The following is a 21,682-nucleotide window of genomic DNA, read 5'->3' on the forward strand; positions in this document are numbered from 1 at the left end:
TTTTCTTCAGATCTCTGAGATTCGGTAGAGGCTTCATCTATCTTCTCCTTACTTTCTGGTGGCAGGGGCAAGGCAACTGGTTTCACCTTCTTTGCAACCGTTTTATACTTTGTATCAACACGAGCATCCATCTCACAATACATGTTTTTACATTCCATTCCCTCAAATTTCCAGATTATATCGTACATCCCCACAGATGACACTTTTACCATCTCGTTCCCACCCTGTAAGCATGCGCTTTCCATGGCAAAAAGCTCACCCATAGTATCCACAAATGACACCTCGTCAAGCACACCTGAAATAAACTCATTTTTCTCCAAAAGACCACACTGCTCAAGACTTTAATTCCCGGATTATATCATACATCCCCACAGATGACACTTTTACCATCTCATTCCCACCCTGTAAGCATGCGCTTTCCATGGCAAAAAGCTCACCCATAGTATCCACAAATGACACCTCGTCAAGCACACCTGAAATAAACTCATTTTTCTCCAAAAGACCACACTGCTCAAGACTTTTTTGTACATTTTGTACATATCGACGTATACTACGCTTCAAATCCTTACTTTTTACAAAGACTATTGACCCATAGCTAGAGAATCTCTGAAAGTTTGTTGAAAAGTTATTTACATTGATTGAGTCCTACGAGAACTCATTGCTCCTTATACCATCGCAATCCCGCTTTACAATGGCACCTAGACAAAATCCCTCATCTCCCTGTAGTTCATGAATTCTCTGTTTATCTTTGGGAGTGACTGTTCTCGAAGAGACTCGCGGTTCCTTTCATGGTGGTTGATGCAAACTGTCAAGAACTGAACAGCTTTCTTGCCATCTTTGCTCCTTATTCTTGCATACGCCGAGCCATCATCCAAGACTTTTGTCTCCATCCTCACAGTTGTAATATAGGGTTGCCCAAGGATAAGGGGATACGATGACATCTCCTGGACGAAGAAGTTCTGGTCATCTTTCACATCCCCTATAGTTACCCTTACATTTGGACAGGCTGCATAGAGCTCTCCAGATGAGTTATTAGCCGCCTTAATCATCCACCCGTGATCTACATCCATTGGCCACTTACATTTGTTGTAGAGGTTTTTAGCCATAAGATTTATTTCAGACCCATGGTCGATTAGAGCGACATACGGCTCTTCCAAGTCTCCTATCTTGACAAGGGTTTCTGTGGTGGCCCTTTCCCAATGGTTCCTGGAGTAATGACTTTTTGCAAGAACTTCTTTTTCATCACCCTCATCCACAAAGTGTACTTGTCGTGCCCCTCCAATAGAGTGACTGCATTCCACCACATTCTCTCTCTCTTCCTTTTGCTGTACCTGTACTCCATGAGTCTTGGAAGTGCTTGTCTCCCCCTGTGATGGAATAGATTCAATTATGGACTACCTTTTCCTTCATATAATATCAATTATCTCATCATGGAATTCTTTCTTTGCAATCCCCAAGACTTCCCCTAATGTAAATTCCACCCTACTGTTTAGAATCCTTTCTTCTAGCACCTTTTTGAGATCTGCTGCGGCTTCAATATCAGATTGGAGCTTGTAGAGCGGACTTTTCCCTTTACCCTTCTCCTTCTCCTTCTCATGCTTCATCTTTGCTGGCGCCTCTTCCATCGATACTTCCTGTGGAGGCTGGTTATGTGGCGGAGGCACATGTGATGGCCCAGGGTCCTTCTTTCCACTACCACGAGTGACCCTTTTTGATGACCCTCCTTCCTCTTTCGCTTTTCCCTCTTTCGCTTTTCCTCTACCTGTGCCTCATTATTCTTTCCACTACCACGAGTGACCCTTTTTGATGACCCTCCTTCCTCATTTTCCCTCTTTCGCTTTTCCTCTACCTGTGCCTCATTATTCTGGCATTTTGCAATGTAGGCATGAACACATAAAGAATCCATAGGTTCTTCGCAGCCAGTCTCAAGACGTATACAGTCTCCTGCCTCATGCAAAGCCTGCTTAGTCACCTTCTTTGACGCAATTAGCTCCATTGTTGATGGCCAAAAATCTTCATTCTCATAGTCTTCATCCTTCTTAGATTCCTGTTTTGATAGTTCGGCCTTTAACCCATAGGTTGCTGCCTCAACCATAGAGATGGCATGGCTAGCAGCCATATCCTCAACCATCTTTTTCATCCCTCCTTTCCCAAAGTTTGTGCTTAACGGAAGACCAGTCTCTGTAAGGTGGATTTTTCCATCTTTGAAAAATACAAGTTGGTTTCTGAGAGCTTCCTTATAGCTGGCACAGTCTTTTTTTGTATGTTTTGGGTCATCACACCATATACATCTGAATGTAAACCCTTCCTTGCTTTGAGGCCTTTGCATAGAAGCCTGCCCTAATGGTAGCTCTTTTTCCTCAATCCTGGACATCTTCAGTTTTAGGTCTCGCATGCCTAATAAGCTCATCCATCGGCCCTTCTACCTTTGGGATTGCAGCAGAGCAGGTTTTGGTAGATTCTCAGGGGTAACAGTTATAGGAGTTGCCGAGCTCATCACCATTTTATCCCTCCTTCGTTGCCGCTTTGCTAGCATGGTGACCGCATCCTCGACATCATTCCAATCATTCTTTAACCCCTGCTCCGTATCCTTATCCTCAAGGAGAATTTCCAGTTTTTCTTGGATATCTTTCCCAGCTGCTTGTAAGAAGAGCTCTGTTTTTTCCCTGTCTAAGGTTGTGCGCTCTATCCTTGACAGCTCGGCAAGCGCTTCTCAAACTCTCTTAGCAACTCTGTGGCAGAAATTCCAATTTTGGGTTTTGTAACCCACTCCAAGAAAGTTCGCTTGGTCACCCGCTCGAAATCCTCCATGAAATAATCATCCTTCAAAGCAAGCTTGAACTCCTCCCAATTTCTGCCACCATGTGCTGCCTGTAATCCTCTTATGCGCTCTCTTATTTCGGGAACACATACCAGCTCAAAGCTTGGAACCATATCCTCCTCAGTCACCCTGTTTAGCTCCATTTCCTTTGTGTAATTGCGCAGGTACTTTGTGATGTCTTTACCATCAAATTGATCCACCTTTTTCACGATTGACTGTAGTGCTTTAGTCGTGGAAATTTGCCCCCTCTCAGCCGCTTGCTACTGTTACATATACATAGTAAACATCTGAAACATTTGCATAATCCCAGGGTCAAAACGAACCCCCTGTCCCTCAGGATTCTCAGCCATAGCTTGCACTGTGTATTTCACCACTAACTCTCACCCCAGCAGTTTCACGTCAGGTTCACCAAATGCTGTCGTGACGTGTGCGGTATCACTGGGCAAGTGCGAGACTTCTGGCTGTGAGAGTAGCTTCAAATCCCAGCAAGGAAACAGAATATATATCTCTTCAAGGGGCACCACCAGCAGAAGGGTTCCTTCGTGAACACCATGTTGCTGCTCTGCATCTCTTTGGCCATCTACTCTTCACGCGCTCCTCTTCATGCAATTGCTTTCAAGGCTCTCATACTCAGCACCATCACAGCAAAAAAAAAACACTCTCTGGTTTCTTGTTACAGAAGAGTCCCTCCACGATATCCATAGCCACACGCTTAACTGCTCCCTGTCACTACTCTCTTGCTTCAGCTCCTCTGGCCACTACAGTGCTTGACTTCACAAAACCAACCATCTACAAAGCCACCACCAAGCACCCGCAACTCTCCCACAAGGTGAAGCGCCTTCTTCACCAACCTTCTCTTCTCTGGTATCGCCAACTCGAGCCAACTCCAGGGCGGCTCTCTGTCCTTGCTGACCTGCGCGGCTGCGTCCACTTCCAAATCTAAGAGCTCGCCAGCCCGTCACCTTAACGCCGTCTTCACCTAGCCCAAGCCCATACGCCTGTAGCCACGCTTGTCTCTCCTGACGCCAGCACCCGTCGGTGCTTCCAGAGTAGCCGCAGCAAAGTTCCTCCACGTCCACTTCGCTCCTCTTCACAAGGGAGGCCCTGGCTGTGTGTACCTGCAGCAGCAGCTGCGCCTGAAAGCCCAAACAAACAAGGCGGCCTCCAGCTTCCCCTCGCGTCTGTCCGCTCCCGCTTTTAGCCACGCACCTGAGCCGCCTTCAGCTGGTCCTTTCTCTTCAGCACCTCTGCAGCAACAATACCTGCCAGTCCACACGAGGCGGCAACACCTTCTTTACGTTTGCAGCAGCTGCAGCGCCTCCACAAGGCGATCCACACACAAGGCGGCTGGCTTTACTTTTCCTGCACACTGACGACTCTCAGCAAGCAATCTCCCCTTATGGACCCCGGCTCTCCCTCTCGAAGCGGCCATCTCTCCTTTCTTCACGCCTTCGCCACCTTCTCGATGGTGCGCTGGCAGCCAACAACACCTTCCACATGGCCTACAAGTTGGCCACACTTAATAGTATATTTTTATTTTTATTTTTTTTAAAGCTCCAAAATGATGGCCACACACTGCCCTTTCATTACCTTCTACCTCAAATTCACGTGCAACATCCACGACCTTCCAAAATGGACAAGAGCTGCCCACAGCTTTGAATCATCGGCATCATTATTACCAAGACACGGCCATCAGAGTCGGTGCCATGCATTTGGCAACCACCCGCACACCATACTGATGCAATAAAAACTCCAGATCTTCAGCGTCTGCTCTGAAAAAAACAACGTGCCTGTACCGGCTCACTGCAAAACCACTCGCTCTATACATTTGCCAGGGCATTCAGGGCAAAGTTTATTCACAAATCACGCATCCCATATGTACACAGGCACAGGGACTTCTGCTAGCCCTCGGAATCTGCTTCAAAACACCAAGCTCACATGAAAACCATGTACACAAACATGAACAAAAAAAAGCCCTGTTACGCGTAAAGGCATATATACATCATGTACACTGTGGCACTTAATCCCATGCATCTGGATTTGCATTTAATGGCCTCAAATGCATGGTTTCACACCATAGACGTGCCATGGCACGACAATGTCATCACATTATTATATCTCAATAGATACATTAATAGGAGCCTTTGATTTTTGATATCGAATCACATCATCACATAGTAGGAGGAGCCTATGTAGACTAAGATACTCAAAGAGACCCACGTTCCCTCTCTACAACAATAAGATCGACAAGCAAAAGGTGACACAAATTAGGTAAGGGAGAAGAAAGACGTCCCTAAAGTGGACCAAGAAGTGCAAGACAAATAAGAGCACCAAGAAGTGTAAGAGAAAGAAGACTTCCGAGGGAAAAGGAAGCTTCAAAAGATAGAATTTGAGTCAAAATCTATGGAAGCACATATAGCTTAGGACCATCAAGAAAGCATGACAGGGATAAAGATACAAAAAAATTAGAGGAGTAGCCAAATAAGATAAGGTTCCCACTTAAAGATCTTATCCTACAAATGCATGCACCTCAGGTTTCTTACAGACCTTCAAGTCTTATCTCTAAGCCGTATAGAGTCGAATCTTTTGAGTTTAATGACTGCATTGGAGCATTGTTTGGGTATGGTGTTTGATTGAAAACCCGAAGAAGAACGATGATGAGAATGAAGTTTGGTATTTGATTGCCCTATGCTCCAGTTACATACTTGATCGTGTAGTTAGTACTTAAACACAAAAAGGCTTAAGGTTATGAAGAATAACTCAAAAGAACAAAGGATAAGGTAATTGTAGAAAGATCAAAGAGGAGCAAAGCCAAGCAAGTGCCCTAGGAGCAGCAGAAAAGGTATGACAATCGTCACCAATGACGAGAAAATTCTATCAACACCGCAGAGATACAATCGTTATACAAGTGTACACTATGTAAAGAGCCATCGTCATCATTGAAGAAAGAAGAAGGAAAAGTTATAAAAGGCTTTTATAAGTTAAAACCCTAGTTACTAAGGTTTGCTTCAAGGGATATCACACGTAGATAAGAGCGTTAAAATCATTGGCCTTTTCCTTGCACAAATTCAAATTGGCCTTTGGAGTTTCCTATACTTGTTATTTATTTCTACAATTATTAGAGTTTTAATGGAAAATTGTTCCACGTAAATAATAAGAAGAGTTCAAGTAGATAAATGTGATTTGATGAGCAAATTTTCCTACAAAAGAAGTTTCTATGACATGTTTTTACACTGACTCAATGAGCTTCGACAAATGAACGTAGATTAATTAAGACAATCGGACTTCTCGTCTCTAGTGTAATCACCAATCAATACAAAGAGCAAGATAAGGAGTAGCTTTTCTTTGTCTTTATGTGCAGGGTTTAAATAAAACTAATAACTATATATATATATATATATATATATATATATATATATCATTGAATCAATTAGAGTCATAGACATCGATTTTGTGCTCTACTTCTTATTACCATTGCAGGGTTTCAATAAAACTAATAACTATATATATATATATCATTTTTCTCGGGCCTGTTGTAGTCCGAGCCACTAACCCCACCAGTCATTTGAGTCAGCAGCTCTTGTTTTTCTGACGCTAGTTTTTTGAGTGCCTTCTTCTACATTTTTTGGACACGCTCAGTCTTGGCTTCATAGGATTTTAGGTGTCTAGCGGCGTGAGCTTGGAGATTTCTTTTCATCTTCTCGTACTTGCGCCTGGAGCTCTTTGATGTACCTTTAGGGCTTCTCCTGCTATTCGGCATACTCTTTCTTCTGCTCCTCCATTTTGACTCTTGAGCTTCTAGGTTGCACTTTCATTCTGGAGGACTTGATTCTAACATGTGCTCTTTCGGCTTACCTATTTGTTGTCATCTCATCTAGCGGGTTGTAGGTTGACTTGCTATGCTGAGTTTTTGAGTTCATCTAGTTTTTTGCTATGATCTTTCAAGACGAAATTTGAGATTTTAAACTATTTTAATTCTTTCCCAAGTTGCGATGCATGTTCCTTCAGTGGAGCACAGCATCTCCCTACGATCTCAAAGATTTTGTTGAAGGAGGTCTCGGCTTGTTCTGTTTGTGTGGTCATGGCAAAGGCAGCAGATGTGGTTTCTGGGGTTTTTACTCCCCTCATTTGGATTGTATAATTCCACCTCCCTACTTTTGCACGTTTTTATGAAGGTCCTCTAGGTACTTCCGAAGTTCCTCCATGTAATTATTTGCAGCGTATGCCTCCTAGTCCTTCATCTTATCTGTGTTCCTTATAAACGACTTCCTTGCCTTCAACTTTCTGCATTATATAGCATCCTTTTGCCATTCCATCTGCAGTTTTTGCATGCCTTGCCTTCTCTATGTTTGCCTCCCTGGCTATGTTTCTACTCAATTTTGCAAGCTTGTAGCTGGTTCCCTCGACTTTTCTTTTTACCGTCACGAGTTGGAGGTTGATTTCCAGTGTTTCCTCTTCAAAACTCCTCATCTTTGTGCGCATTTCTTCAGTTTTCTTTTGTTGGAGGTCCTCCTTGGCCCTCTCACTCTCTTGGAGTGTTAAACTTTGACCTGCTTCAAGAAAGCCGATCTAGTCAAGACACAATACCTGATATATCCAAGTGCACGATGCAACTTTTCCATGTCCACTTCTCTGGACATCATTGGTACAGGAGGAAGGGGAAAGATCGTGCAGGAGGCTAGGAAAGTGGACATGCAGAGTGATATTATAGTGGTGATGGCGACTAGGTTTCCTTTGAGACTTGTAGAGGTTACTATACATACGTACCATAACTTTTGCCCACGCACAGGTACCATTCCTTTCCCCAAGCCCATGCAAGTCACAAGTCGGTGTACTTTCACCGCATACCATCCTTTGCACCCATGCTTTGCTCTTCCTTTCCTTGTACGCATACTCACACCTTTATAAATCCTCGAGTACCTCGTGGTCTCGAGACACCCAACACCATCCTCTATTCGTATCAACACTCTGCACAGCATTTGTAATTGGTAGGCTGTACCTGACACTCTATACGGTACTGTACCTAAAAGCCCACTTCACCCCTCCTCTAGCAAGCCATTTTTGCCCATGTCAAGGGAAGCACTCTGCATAATATTTTGCCTCCTCTCACCCTTGGTGTCCTCCTTAGCTACTCTTTCCCCCCTGTGTGAAAAGACTTAAGTGAGGACTCCCCCTTCTCTCCCTGTAGCTGCAACCTTCTCCCCTACAAATTGAGTTTAAGGAAACCTTCCCCCCATTAGCGGTGACTTTAGTAAGGGCTTTTAGGCTCTAAGAGCTGGTTCACACCCTAAGAGTTTTTTGCTCATAACTTGAGCAAACGAGCTCCGATTTGAGATCCGACTAAAGCGTTGGATTCGTGACCTCATGGGCCGCCATAAGAAGGCATGAAGAATGGCTCCTTCACAAATTCACCAAAATATCACCTCGAGAGATGTGCACAACAATGAGTTTAGAGAGATTGCTCTAGATGTCGCCCCATCTCTCCCCTTGGGAGCCCCACAAGGAATTAATGACTTGGTTAGCTTGGTCACATCGTTTAAAAGGATATTTTTTTAATTAGTCTTTAATGTTAACTTTATGAAATTAAGAAAGAAGATGCCACTTTTCTTTATACCAAAATTTCTATGAAATTATTGTTTTGTCGAAAAGTGAAGAAACCTTTCATATTCTATAGTTTAATTGTAAATTAATATCTTGATTGAGTTAAGAAGTATAGGTATATCTTCTCTCCCCCTTGATGCTAACCTCATTTTCGTGCTTGTGTAGCCAGGCGATGACATTAGTGAGGCTCGGAGTCGACCCAAGGTATCCCTCATACCATTGGGAGAATGAGATTTCACCAATGGAAGCGAATATTATAATCCTACCGAGTTCTGCGAGTCTAGGCTAGTGTGGTGAATAAGCCCTCCCTAGCATGTAGACATCTCTTTGAGGGGCGGGAGGATCAAGTGATGGATCCTGAGAGTGCGACAGGCTGGCTTGAGATCCTCGCCAACTACCGCGACGATGAGGTGTATGGTCCCATAGGATTTCCCTACCTCTAGAGGTTGGAAGGCCGAATTCTGGATCATCAAAAGAATAAAGTAAAGAGCCTCGATTTGGTTATGAATAATTTTGAACATTGTATCTTTTTTAAAAAAAATATTTTATTTCTAAACATTGTGTATTATTGATAAAGACTATTTAAAAGGACCATGTGAAGGCCTTTAATTTACGGAGCTTGTTTATTTATGTCAAAAAACAATGTGGGTAGGGTTAATTAGAAAATAAATTGATGCGTGAGTTGGGTGGAAAGTGGGAGAATGGAATGCCCTGACGGCAACATCCTATGGATGCGTGAACCCGATTAGTCAAGTAACTTTCTAAAAAATTAATTAAAGCGGTACGTTAGATAAATAAATCCATGGGCAACCCTACTCTAGAGGATTAGGTCAGCGGGCTATGCCTTATATAGATGAGGAAAAAAGCGTTGCTTCTAGAATTCAAGATTAGAGGTTGCCGGAGTTAAGTTCGATCACTCTATGAGTGGTTTGATTTTAGAAATCCTTTAGAAAGGCCACGTTCCCCGTGCGGGATAGAACTAGGTCATACCTATTAATTGTATCCTTGTATCTTACATGGTTAAGGTGTCGAAGAGTAGCAAATTATCCCAAGTTAGACTTAATAGACTATCTTAAAGGTTTCCCCTATTTAGGAAGGGGGAAACTTACAATTGATATTATCAGAGCCGATCTTAGTTCCTAGGACTTGTTAATAGAGATTGTTTTGAAATATATGTTTTACCTAATGTTGATTGATGACATAACTTACTAGAATAATTTAAATTGGTGATTGAACGATTATAGGAAGAGGGTGATGCCTACTCAAGATTCTTAGTCTTCTAGTGCATCTTCCAGACCGTTTGTCACTTTTCAAATTTTGAGTTCCGTGATACTATGGTGTAGATACGTGAGAGATTATCCCTCCCTCATACCTCTCATATCCAAAGAGGATAGGGTAGAGATCACCTTTGGAATCGCGGGCCGAGGTATTTTTTCATCAAAGCAGACCAAACTAGCAACATTACCACCAATTTAAAGCGAATTCATTGGATCAAAAAGTTGAAGATGGTCCATTTATTTTGGTTCGTGGGCACTCTTAGGCCCAACAGTTCTGTGACCATAGATGGGAATTGCATACCACAGGACCGCTCGGTATATATGACTAAGTAATGCAGGTCTTATCCACCAATAGAGTAGCCATTTTGGGATACATCCCAATCCAAAGTCTACCACCCCTACCATCAGTCTAGAGTAGCCATTTTGGGACACATCCCAATCCAAAGTCTACCACCCCTACCATCAGTCTTCCGGGTCTTAGAAACTACGACGCTTGGGGGGGGTGGGAGGAGTCCTTCATAAATTTGTAAGCGTAGCACGTGGGTTCAACAGAAGGGATTTTTAAAAGCTTTTTTTTACACAATTTTTACATACAGAAGGGTACCATTTAAAGGGGGTATTTATAGATTGAATAGAAGAAGGGTGTGTTTCATTCATGAAAATCTTATAGATAAGGGGTTTTTTAATTAGGCCTTGAACGCATGTGATATAGAGACTTTACATATAGTGAACCCCCTGAGCTACGGCGAAACCCCCATATTTTACCTATGTGGACCGGTCTAGTCTCATGTCTAGTTGAGCCTAGGATTTTTATTTTATGATGATAAGACTAATTATATTAGTCTCAAACCTTTGTAATAAAACTTATCCTTGTAAATATTCGACAAATAAAATGATTTCAAAAGTTGTACTTTTAAAAGCATGAGTGTAATGTAAAGTATGAGTCTTGTAATCTTAAAATTTAATCTTACGATAATGACGAGGACGTTCAGCCTCCACTCCCCAATGCACCACTATATACAGATGTCCAAGAGAAGAAGCTCCTACTCAAGCAAATGCAACCTCCCTCCTTTAAGGGGGAAGGTTCAAAAATTGAGAAGGATGCTGATGTTTGGATCGAATCAATGGATGATTATTTCTCAGCTACCGGTACTAGAGCGGCAAACCAATCCATGCTTGCACGATTTCAACTCATCGAGGATGCTAAGCTCTGGTGGAAGCAATGATGCAGTTACAAGGGAGTCACTGAACACTCCCAAACATGGGAGGATATCAAGTAGGCTATCAAGGAAAGATATCTCCTGCCATCTCATGAATTCATCAAGATGAATGAATTTTTAAGTCTCAAGCAGCTCAATTTAACCTTGGAAGAATACTATTATAAATTCATCACTCTTTGGATGTAATGCCTTGGCCATGACAACTTCTTAGCAAGTGCCTCATTTTTTCCAAGGCTTGAATGAACCCTTGGATTCTCGCCTCAAAAAGCATTAAGGCCAAGACCATTGCAAGATGCTCTTATACGAGCAAAGCCTCTTCTGAAAGAGTTGAAGTCTAGTAAAGCTAATCCTCAAAAGAGATCTTACCCTGAAGCATACCCTAAAGATCAATCTTACAAGAAGCCCTAGCAGAATGCTCCCTACTACAACCGAGGGATGCAAACCAACTCTTTTGTTCCTTGCTCATGTGCTGCTTCTTCTAGAGAGGCCCCTCTCTGTTGCAAATGCAATGAGCCAGGACAATTTAGGGCAAGCTTGCATCATCTTTTCCTCAAAGTGGTAGATCAAATCAGGCCATGGAAACCCCATCCACCAAGGTGCAAGAGGTAGTGGACGTGGCAAGGCCGTGGATCAGTTTCTCGCACTACCTGTGCTATAAGCAAAGAACCAACTCTGGAGAGATAGCTAAAGAAAAACATGTCACCATCCATGCGGCGGTAGAACATCAAGGTTTATTGTCACAGTACCCATTCATTTCTTTCTCCAAGGTGTTTACATAAATTAAACTTGGGTCAAAATCCAGCTAGAAGAATGGTTGTAGAACTAGCCTAGTGGTGGGAAGGAAGTAGTGTCTCAACATTCTGTAGGAAACCTTGATTTTGAATTGGGTAGTGAGCAAACTCATGGTCATTTTAGAGTCATGCCATTAGAAATTTATAATTGGATCCTTGGAATGGACTGGTTAATTACAAACAATGCTAATATTCATTGTAACCAGGGGAGTATCACTTTTAAAAATGAGCATGGCCAAGTAGTATCAGTTAAGGGGAAGACAAGTAAACTAAGTCTAGGGTAGTCAAGGTAAAGCATCTTCTCAAGGGAGCACGTAGGGGACAACAAGTTTTCCTAGTTAAGCTAAACAAAGATGCTGAACCTAGTAAAGAAGAAGAACCCTCTTGGCTCCAAGAATTCTTTAACATCTTTCCTGACGAGCTCATAGGACTACTACCTCCTGGAGAAGTTGATCATGAAATTTAGGGGATCCCTCGTTCTCAACCTATCTCAAAAACACCCTATAAAATATCGCTTCGTGAAGCCATATTGAATTTTAGGAGCAACTTTCCCAACTCATTAAGTAAGAATTTATATGTCCTAGGAGCTCCCTTGGGGAGCACCTGTTCTTTTCCAAAAAAATAAGAACTACACTCTTCGTCTCTACATAGATTATCGAGGTTTAAATCAAGCCACTATCAAGAATAAGTATTGAATACTTCTTGACAGACTTCATATCCCTCGTATTGGATACTTCTTTACAGACTTCATGGGGTCAAGTTTTTCTCAAAAATAGACTTAAGGTCTCGTTACTTGTCTCCCAAGATGGTACCTCGGTAGGATCCTGCCAAGGTCAAGGATATTTTGGAATGGCCACCCCCTAAATCAGTCCGCAAAGTTCGTGGATTTTTGGGAATCATAGGATGGTACAAAATTTTCATCCAAGATTATGCCTTGGTAGTAGCTACACCCTTGAGAGATCTTCTTAAGAAGGATTGCAAAATAGTGTAGTTGCCAAGCCATCAAGTCAACTTTGATAAGCTCAAAGCCATCATTATCTCAGCACCAAATCCTAGAACTTCTTGATTTCACTAGGGAATTTGAGGTGGTTTACTGCTGATGCCAGTAGTCTAGCACTTGGTCATGTCTTAGGACAAGAAGGAAGACCAGTGGCTTATACTTCTTGCAAGTTAAAGCAATATGAACAAAATTATGCCACCCATGATTTGGAGCTCTTAGCAATTGTTCATTGCCTCAAATTATGGAGACATTATCTCTTAGGGGAAAATTCCATCTCGTAACTGACCACTAGAGTCTGAAGTTGATCTTCACCCAGCCTAACCTCAACATGAGGCAGAGAAGATAGATTGAAATCCTACAAGAATATGACTTTGACATCAAATTCCACCTTGGGAATGATAATGTGGTAGAGCAGATGCACTCAGCCGCCCGCCGCCGTAAATCTTTCTTAAGTGCAATTTTGATGCCAAATGATCCCATATTGAACAAGGTCAAAGAAGTCTCATCTCATGATCTTGATTACCATAGGATGGTGAAGCTAGTAGAAGGAGGAACTTTAGAGAAAGAGAAAAAATATAATCAAGGGGTACTTCATCCATGATGGGAGTCTTTACTTCAATCACATGCTATGTATTGATTTGCTGTAAAGAAGCTAATCCTCCATGAAGATCATGATAGCCCCACTCTGTAGGGCAACCAGGCTATGCAGAAACATTGAATGCTGTAAGGAGGAGCTATCATTAGTGGGCGGGCTTGAAAAATAGTGTCCTTCGGCACTTGAAGCAATGTCTCTCATGACAAAGGATCAAAGGAAAAAGAGTCAAGATGCCTAGGAAGCTTCAACACTTGGATATCCCCCAAATGAAGTGGGAATGCATTAGCATGGATTTTGTCACAAGTCTTCCCACTATACAAGGAGAATATGATTCCATTTTAGCGCTGGTGGTGGACTTGCTTACCAAAGTAGCTCATCTTATAGCAACAAAGAAACTTTTAAAGCTTCTAATGTTACCCGATTATTCATCAAGGAGGTCTTCAAGACTCATGGTCTCCCGAAGAGGATAGTTAGTGATTGAGATTCTGATTTCACTTCAAAGTTCTGGCATTCCTTATCTCAAGCCTTGGGAACTCAACTTTGCTTTAGTACAGCTTATCATCTAGAGACCAATGGCCAGGCTAAGAGAGCCAACCTATCATCACACAGGGATTCACTATATATAAACTCTCTATATCACGTGTGTGCAAGGCCTAATTCAAAAACCCTTATTTGTAAATTTTTCATAAATAAAACACACCCTTTTTCTATTTAATCTATAAATACCCCTTTAAATGATACCCTTCTATATGTAAAAAATGTGTAAAAAAGGATTTTAAAACCCTTCAGAGCATAAGAATGTCACCATTCAAAGCACTCTACGGGCAAGAATGTTTGTCTCCTCTAAATTTCTCTGATCCAACCACAAGAGTTGAGGCATCCAGAAAAATGCTCGAAGAGATGGAGGAACAAACCAAGGTAATCCAAAAAGATATTAAAGTTGCTCAAAATTGGAAAAAGCATTATGCTGACACAAGGAGGTCTGAAATGATCTTCAAGGGGAAGGAGACAAAGTTCTTCATGAATGCGACCCAAGTGTAGTTCTCTATCACTTGGAAAATATAAGAAACTCAATCCAAGATAATGTGGACCCTATATAGTTATCAAGCGTTTGGGTAAAAGTGCCTATAAGATCCAACTCCTAGCCCATATCAAGGTCCACAATGTATTTCATGTAAGTTTGTTAAAGCCTTATGTACCTCGTCTTGATCATATTCTTGATGATGAATAAGTCGTAATCCCAAATCAGGGAGTCCTTGAGTTGTAGCCTAGTAGGATCATAGATTCTAGAGAAAGAAAACTCCATAATATAACTCTTGTAGAACATCTAGTAGAGTGGAAAGATTACCCTTAAGAAGATGCGACTTGGGAAGATGAAGCGAAACTCTTAAAGGATTACCTTGAATTCATGACAAGATGAGGACATCTCGATTTCTTTAAGGGGCGAAGGATGTGACAAGCCCATCTTCAATAATAATATATGTCCATGAATTTATGATCTTTTGTGGTGTAAAAATTAACAATTTTAATAATTATATGTTTCCACCTAGAATCTTAGAATTTTGAGTCCAAATTCAGAGTTTGTGCATGATTTTACCCTAATATAGAATTTTAGAGTATCCAAAACGAACACTGGATCGAGCCTATACGTAAATTTTTAGTTATTTTTTCAATTAGAATATAGTAAAATTAAACCTTAATAAATGCAGGACCAAGTGTTCGATTAACAAACGGTTAGCACCCCTATGACCAGGAAGACACCCTAGACATTTTTGCCCAAAATATTTTTTGCACCGTCGGGGCTCTGACATGCATATCAAGGCCGGTGCCCCAAATTAGATGTCACACCCCAAAAAGATGTCATACACACACTCGCGAACCCATGCAATGCCCGCGTAAGGACCAAATACTGATCGCCCTAGTGTACGGTCCACACAGACCGCCACGTGGATGCCCATGCTACCTTTGTCCCCTAGAAGGTGCATGCATATCATAGCTTTTGCCCACGCATAGGTACCCTTCCTTTCCAACTCCCATGCAAGCCACAGGTCGGTGTACTTTGACCACACACCATCCTTTGCACCCACGATTTGCTCTTCCTTTTCGTACACCCATACCCGTACCCGCACCTATATAAACCCCCCAGTACCTCATGGTTGAGGCACCTAACACCCTGCTCTACCCATACCCGACACTCTCCACAGCATCTGCACACCATCTGCACACCATCTGCACACCCGACAGGCCATACGCAACACTCGTGCGGTGTACTGTGTGGTGTACTGTACTCGATAAGCCACTGCACCCCTCCTCTAGTAAGCCATTTTTTCCCATCTCCAAGTAAGCCCTATGCAGAATATTTTGCCTCCTCTTACCCTTGAGGGTAGAGTGTCCTTAGTTGCTCTCCCCGCACCGCCCCCCTCCCCCCGTGGTGTGAATAGACTTAAGGGAGGACTCCCCATTATCTCCCTCTAGCTACAACCTTCTTCCCTACAAATCCTATTTAAGGACACATCCCCCCATTAACAGTGACTTTAGTAAGGGCTTTTATAGGCTCTTAGAGGTGGTTCATACCTAGGAGTTTTTTTCTCATAACTTGAGCAAACGAGCTCCGATTTGAGAACCAAATGAAGCATTGGATTGGTGACGTCGTGGGCCACAAGAAGGCGAGAATAATAGCTCTCTCCCAAAAGTTCCAAAATATCACCTCGAGACGCGCACAATAATGAGTCGTCTCGAGAGGTTGCACCAGATGCCACCCCATCTCTCCCCTTGGAAGCCCCACAAGGAATTAATGACCATGTTAGCTTGCTCATCGTTTAAAAGGAGACTTTTTAAATTAGTCTTTAATGTTAACTTTAAGAAATTAAGAAAGAAGATGCCACTTTTCTTTATACCAAATTTTTTGTGAAATTGTTGTTTTGTCAAGAAAAGTGATGAAATCTGTCATATTCTGTAGATTGATATTTGTAAATCGTTATCTTCATTCAGTTAAGAAGTACAGGTATATATTCTCCCCACCTCGACGCTAACCCCGTTACTGTGCTTGTGTAGCCAGGCGACGGCGACGTTAGCGAAGCCAGGAGTCTACCCAAGGTATCCCTCATACCATTGGCAGAATGAGATTTCGCCAATGGAAGAGCAAATATTGTAATGCTACCTAGTTCTGTGGGCCTAGGCTAGTGCGGTGAGTAACCCCTCCTTTTAGCATGTAGACATCCCTCTGAGGGGCGGGGGGATCAAGGGATGGAGCCTGAGAGGGAGAGAGGCCGGCTTGAGTCCTCACCAGCTGTCGACGATGAGGTGTATGGTCCCATAGGGGGATAGGTATTTCCCATTCTATAGAGGCTCGAAGGCCACGTTCTAGATCATCAGCAGAATAAAGTAAAGAGCCTGGATTTGGCTATGAATAATTTTGAACATTGTATCTTTTTTTTAAAAAATCCTTTATTTGTAAACATTGTGTATAATTGATAAAGATTGTTTAAATGAACAATGTGTAAGGCCTTTAATTAAGGAACTTGTTTGTTTATGTCAAACAGTGTGTGTGGTGGTAGGATTAAGTACGAATTGACATGTAAGTTGACTGAAAAGTATGAGGATGAAATGCCCTGTGATGGCAACATCCTATGGAGATAGGTGGACCTGATTAGTCGGGTAACTTTCCAATCAATTAATTAAAGCTCTACATGAGATAAATAAATCCCTGGGGGGCAACCCTACTCTAGAGGACTAGGTCAGCGCATGTGCCTTGCATAAATGAGGGAAAAAATGTTGTGTCTAAAAGTCAAGAGAATAGACGTTGCCTGCATTAAGGTCGATCACTCTATGAGTGGTTTGAATTTAGAAATCCTTTAGAAAGACCACACTCCCCATGCGACATAGAACTAGGTCATACCTACTAATCGTATCCTTCTATCTTACATGGTCAAGGTATCGATGAGAAGGAAATTATCCCAAGTTAGACTTATGAGACTATCTTAAAGATTTCCCCTATTTAGGAAGGGTAGGGACCTTACAGAACCCAACCCCAATAACTAGTTGCTTATGATCCTGTTCTGTCACATCGAAAAAGGTTATTATCACCAATTGTTCCTGGTTCACCTCGTGACGTTACTTCCCATTCTTAAGCATGGATTACTATACGATAATCTTCATTTTATTTTTTTACTAACTCCATGGGCACTACTACCTCCACCCCATACACTAGGTTGAATGGTGTCATTTATATAATCACTTTATAGGCTATTCTGAAAGCCCATGGAGTGGGAATGCAGCTTTTGGTCCCATATGATATATTCTCATTAATAATCTTTTTTCAACTCGCCTTTGGCCCAAGATCCTCCCATACTTACCAATTTAATGGCATTATTGCAGTAGGTTCGCTAAGCCTCTGATAGAAATCACATTGCTTCGCGTAATTCCAAGCATCGTTCAGAATAATTGACCATGAATGTTATCTCTCTCTACAAGTGCTCTCCAGTTATTCCTTAGTGTGTCTCTCTCATCATAACATTTAGCTCATGATCCTACAAATGGTGATGGGAGTATCTGGTCATTGCACATGCAATACATACAACACTACTTGTTGACAAAATAGAGCATTCCCAGGGCTTCCCAATATGTCATTGAGTAGTTCTTTTTCTACTTTGCAACTGGCATGCATTAGAACATTACCTATGGCAACATCTTCCACATACACATGGAAACTTTTTTCTCAAATCTGATGGTTCTAGGATTAGTGCCTGAACCAACATCTTCTTCAATTTTTAATATTAAACAAAAAATATAAAAATTATAAAATAATCAAGACATAATTCACTCTTAAAATTATAATGCATCGTATTGTTGTATTATTAAAATTATAATATTTAGCATACTAAATAGTATTATCAAATAGAGACTCATGTCCATAATTAAAAAACTTTAAACTTTATCTACTTCAATTACTTAAAAGTTTACCTATAAAAGAGAGACTATTAAGAGACAATAATAAACATGTGTATAAAATAGATGCTATTGATAGTGTGAAGGGGTGGGAACTGTTAAACATCAGAGTACTCATGTTGGTGGCCATCGAGCCATCCAAGGAATCTTTAGGGTTGAAAATTTTGAAAACCTCAAAAAATCACTAATTTTAAGTGGATTTTATAGACTAAAAAATGGTACATGTCGTCCCATAACATAGAAATCATAAAAAGATTTGTCCAAGGTTTCTATATAAATATTGATTCACTAATCCTTATGTAATAATAGTCTCATTTCCAAGTGCCTTGTAAATGAGAGATTAAGAGACCAAACCTAAAAGAAACATTTAAGAAATATTCATTTCTAGTCTCAACATAAGGATTTATGAGAAAAGGGAAAGGATATAAGAGAAGAATTTAAGTAATTAACTCCTTATAACATTTTAGGTTTGGTTGCATTATGATCACAAAGGAAAATATTGCAAATACCTTTCCTTCCAAATGTAGTAGTTGAAAAGAATTGAAATGAGAGAAAAAAATCTAGGACAGACACTAAGCTAAAGTGACCAATAATGTAAGAGCAATTCAAAGAAAGGAGCTTCAAACCTACCAGGTTAAAATCTTAGTGCAAATATATGTGGTGTATCAATTAGAGAAACGATTATCCACTAGGAGCCATGATGTATGTTTCTAGAATAATAACACAACCATACAAGATGGCTATATAAAAGAACAAAAAGCAATAACAGATGAAAAAATGAGATATTCCTTATAATTTCTCTAAAGATGTGATATTTTACTTCTTTAAAAGTTATAATAAATGAAATTATCCACTAGGAGCCATGATGTACTTTTCTAAGATACTAACACAACCATACAAGTGAAAAAAATAGAGAAAAACTCTTAAAACCTACCACTAGGAGCCATGATGTACTTTTTTGAGATACTAACACAACCATACAAGATAGCTATACAAAAGAACAAAAAACAATAATAGATGAAAAAATGAGATATCCTTTATAATTTCTCTAAAGATGTGATATTTTACTTCTTTAAAAGTTATTAAAACTAGAGTTGCACTGATTTTTTTCAACAATATATGTGTAGTAGAGTAATATATAAAAATAACATTATTTATAGCTTCTATTTTGGCGAAGCATTAATTACATATGCTCATAGTGGAAAATATCACCCTCCCCCATCTATCTAGTGTATCGAACAGAACAAGGAAATAATAAATAACAATTTGAGTACTACAAAGAAGTTCCGTACATATGGCAACAAATAGAGCATGCCAATGTCGCCTCACAATGACATTAGTCGACACATGCAATAGAGCCCTTATCCCAAAGGATATTTTATGAGGTTCTTCAAAAAGTTATGGGCTATTTAACAAGGAAGGAAACTTTGTGGTTTAAAATTTATAAAATCACCCAAAATCACTAATTTTGAGTGGGTCATGAAGCTAAAATTGCTAAAAACACCATACATGTTCACAGACACTTTTAAAAGCTTTGTCCAATTTTTCTTTACTTTCATATACACAGAGAACATATATTCAGCAAACCATCTACCTTTACGTTACGATAATAGGCCCTTATTTTCACCTTGATGGCCATGTACATGTATGTAATCATTAACTTATACAAAACATGATCAAAACCAACTAGAGGTCAAAAACAGGCTAACAAAGGGAGGAAGATGCCACATACCTTATTGGGTCACTTGTTGTTGCACCGTAGTTTATGCGGTGCGAGAGGAGAAGTCCATATCCCATTTTGAGGGCACCCTCCGAATCGCCGCTGGCGGTCAAGTACATGTTGGAATTGAGAGATCTGAGCTCCAAGCTGGATATGAAAGGCGTGTCGCTGCTGTTTGGGTGCGGAGCCAAGCATACAAACGCATTATCTTGCTGAGAAATGTACATGAACTCATGCATGGTGGGATCAGCCGTTGAATTAGAAGTGGTGGTCACGTTAACCCATACATCGTAATTGAGAAGCAGCACAAATGAAGGAGGATGGTTCAGCCCATCGTAATTTCCATAGAGGAAAGAGGCACGCACAATGTACGTGCTGCCATTCTCAACCGACAGAGTGTAGCAGAACTTGCTGTTCCTGGGGTCTTTTGGAAAGAACCGAAGGGTTCTGAGCGGCACGCTTGTTGAATTTTGCAGCCTACCTTCAATTTCACCACCGAAGCCATGATCCACCAGATCAGTATTATTGGTGTCGGTAACCCATCGAATCCCGGTGCTAGGATCAGAATAGTTTGATCCCCCACAGTTGATGCTTTGAAATCCTGCAATTCAAACATCCGCATGGAAAACATTTTGAGATCTGGACCTCAAATGCTCATCTACAGCTAGCAACATGCATGTAACCAAACACTCAGTTCAGTGCTCGAAAATTTAAAAAAAAATAGAAAATTTTGAAGATTAAAAGGATTTACTACTACAACCCCCTTGAAGTTTTGAAGGTATTCATTTCCTTCAGGGTATTTAAAGTTGGATTAGGTGTATAAAGTTGGATTTTTGATCCATTCCCTTCACTTATATGTAGTAGGACTTATATGCTAGCAACATGCATGTAAGCAAAGAACACTTGAGTCTTAGTTGTATAGTACACGTAAGCCTACAGTTCGAATGCAGAGGCATACTAATCACTTATATGTAGTAGGACAGTGAGAGCAGCTAGTGCACACCTGCCTGCGCTGCAGAACGAGCAGGCAAGAACATGAAGACTGCAAGACAGAACAATAGAGAGACGATGCGCCCCCTCATGATGAGACTCTTGCAAGCTGTATTTCAAGATTCTTGTGTAATTAGAGAATGCACAATGTCCTGTTTGTCGAGATAAGAATCGCAACGCTCGTGACTCCCGGTCGTGAGATATCGTCGTCTTCCTGTTACTTTCTACCAAGGAATCAGACAGAGACCGGACAAGAATACCTGTGCCGCGTGCGGGGTTGCCCGAGTCAAAAGCGTGCGCCGTGACCCTTGAATAATTGCGGTGTGCAGAGATACCGTGGCCTAATTGTGCGTACCAGTGTTTGAAAAAAAACAATTTATCACATTTATCATCAGTGTTTGAAAAAAAGAATCTTCCCAAAAAGTGGAATACCTTTATCTAAAGAATGTGCAATTATTTATAAGGAAAAATCTCCAAATCTCAAGGTTTTTGCAAAGTTTCAAAGTATTTCTCAAAATACCTTCAAATAATTGTGACCCTCTAATAATTGTGTGTACCCTCGAATGGTCAATTCAGTACCATCTTAATTTTTAAGAAAATATTCCAAATTAAGTTTTATGTAAACCACTTAATTTATCGTACCACTCCTGATCAAGGTTACTTTTTTTGACAGGGATGAGGACTCCAAGTTTTTCACTGTTTACATGTACACGTGTTTGT

The 21,682-nt window shown here is 41.0% G+C and overlaps 1 protein-coding gene across 2 annotated transcripts in view; it reads right to left on the reverse strand.

Annotated features, from left to right (window-relative positions):
• The window catches only part of LOC147620543 (putative LRR receptor-like serine/threonine-protein kinase At1g67720), a 150,717-nt gene extending 129,586 nt beyond the window's left edge, over positions 1 to 21,131 (reverse strand). The window contains exons 1-2 of one of the 2 annotated variants that reach the window (XR_015269944.1): positions 20,976 to 21,131; positions 19,985 to 20,573 (exon numbers count right to left, since the gene is read on the reverse strand). Coding sequence is in view for 1 of the 2 variants with exons in the window: in XM_086824768.1 (XP_086680894.1) it covers positions 19,985 to 20,573; positions 20,976 to 21,054 (668 nt within the window). In the remaining variant the exon portion in view is untranslated. The remainder of the gene's footprint in view (positions 1 to 19,984; positions 20,574 to 20,975) is intronic. The other variant, XM_086824768.1, reaches the window with a different exon arrangement.
• Between the last annotated feature and the right edge of the window lie 551 nt (positions 21,132 to 21,682).

The sequence above is a fragment of the Cibotium barometz genome, chromosome 31, assembly GCF_041138505.1.
Source record: "Cibotium barometz isolate CiBa-2024 chromosome 31, ASM4113850v1, whole genome shotgun sequence".
NCBI lineage: Eukaryota > Viridiplantae > Streptophyta > Polypodiopsida > Cyatheales > Cibotiaceae > Cibotium > Cibotium barometz.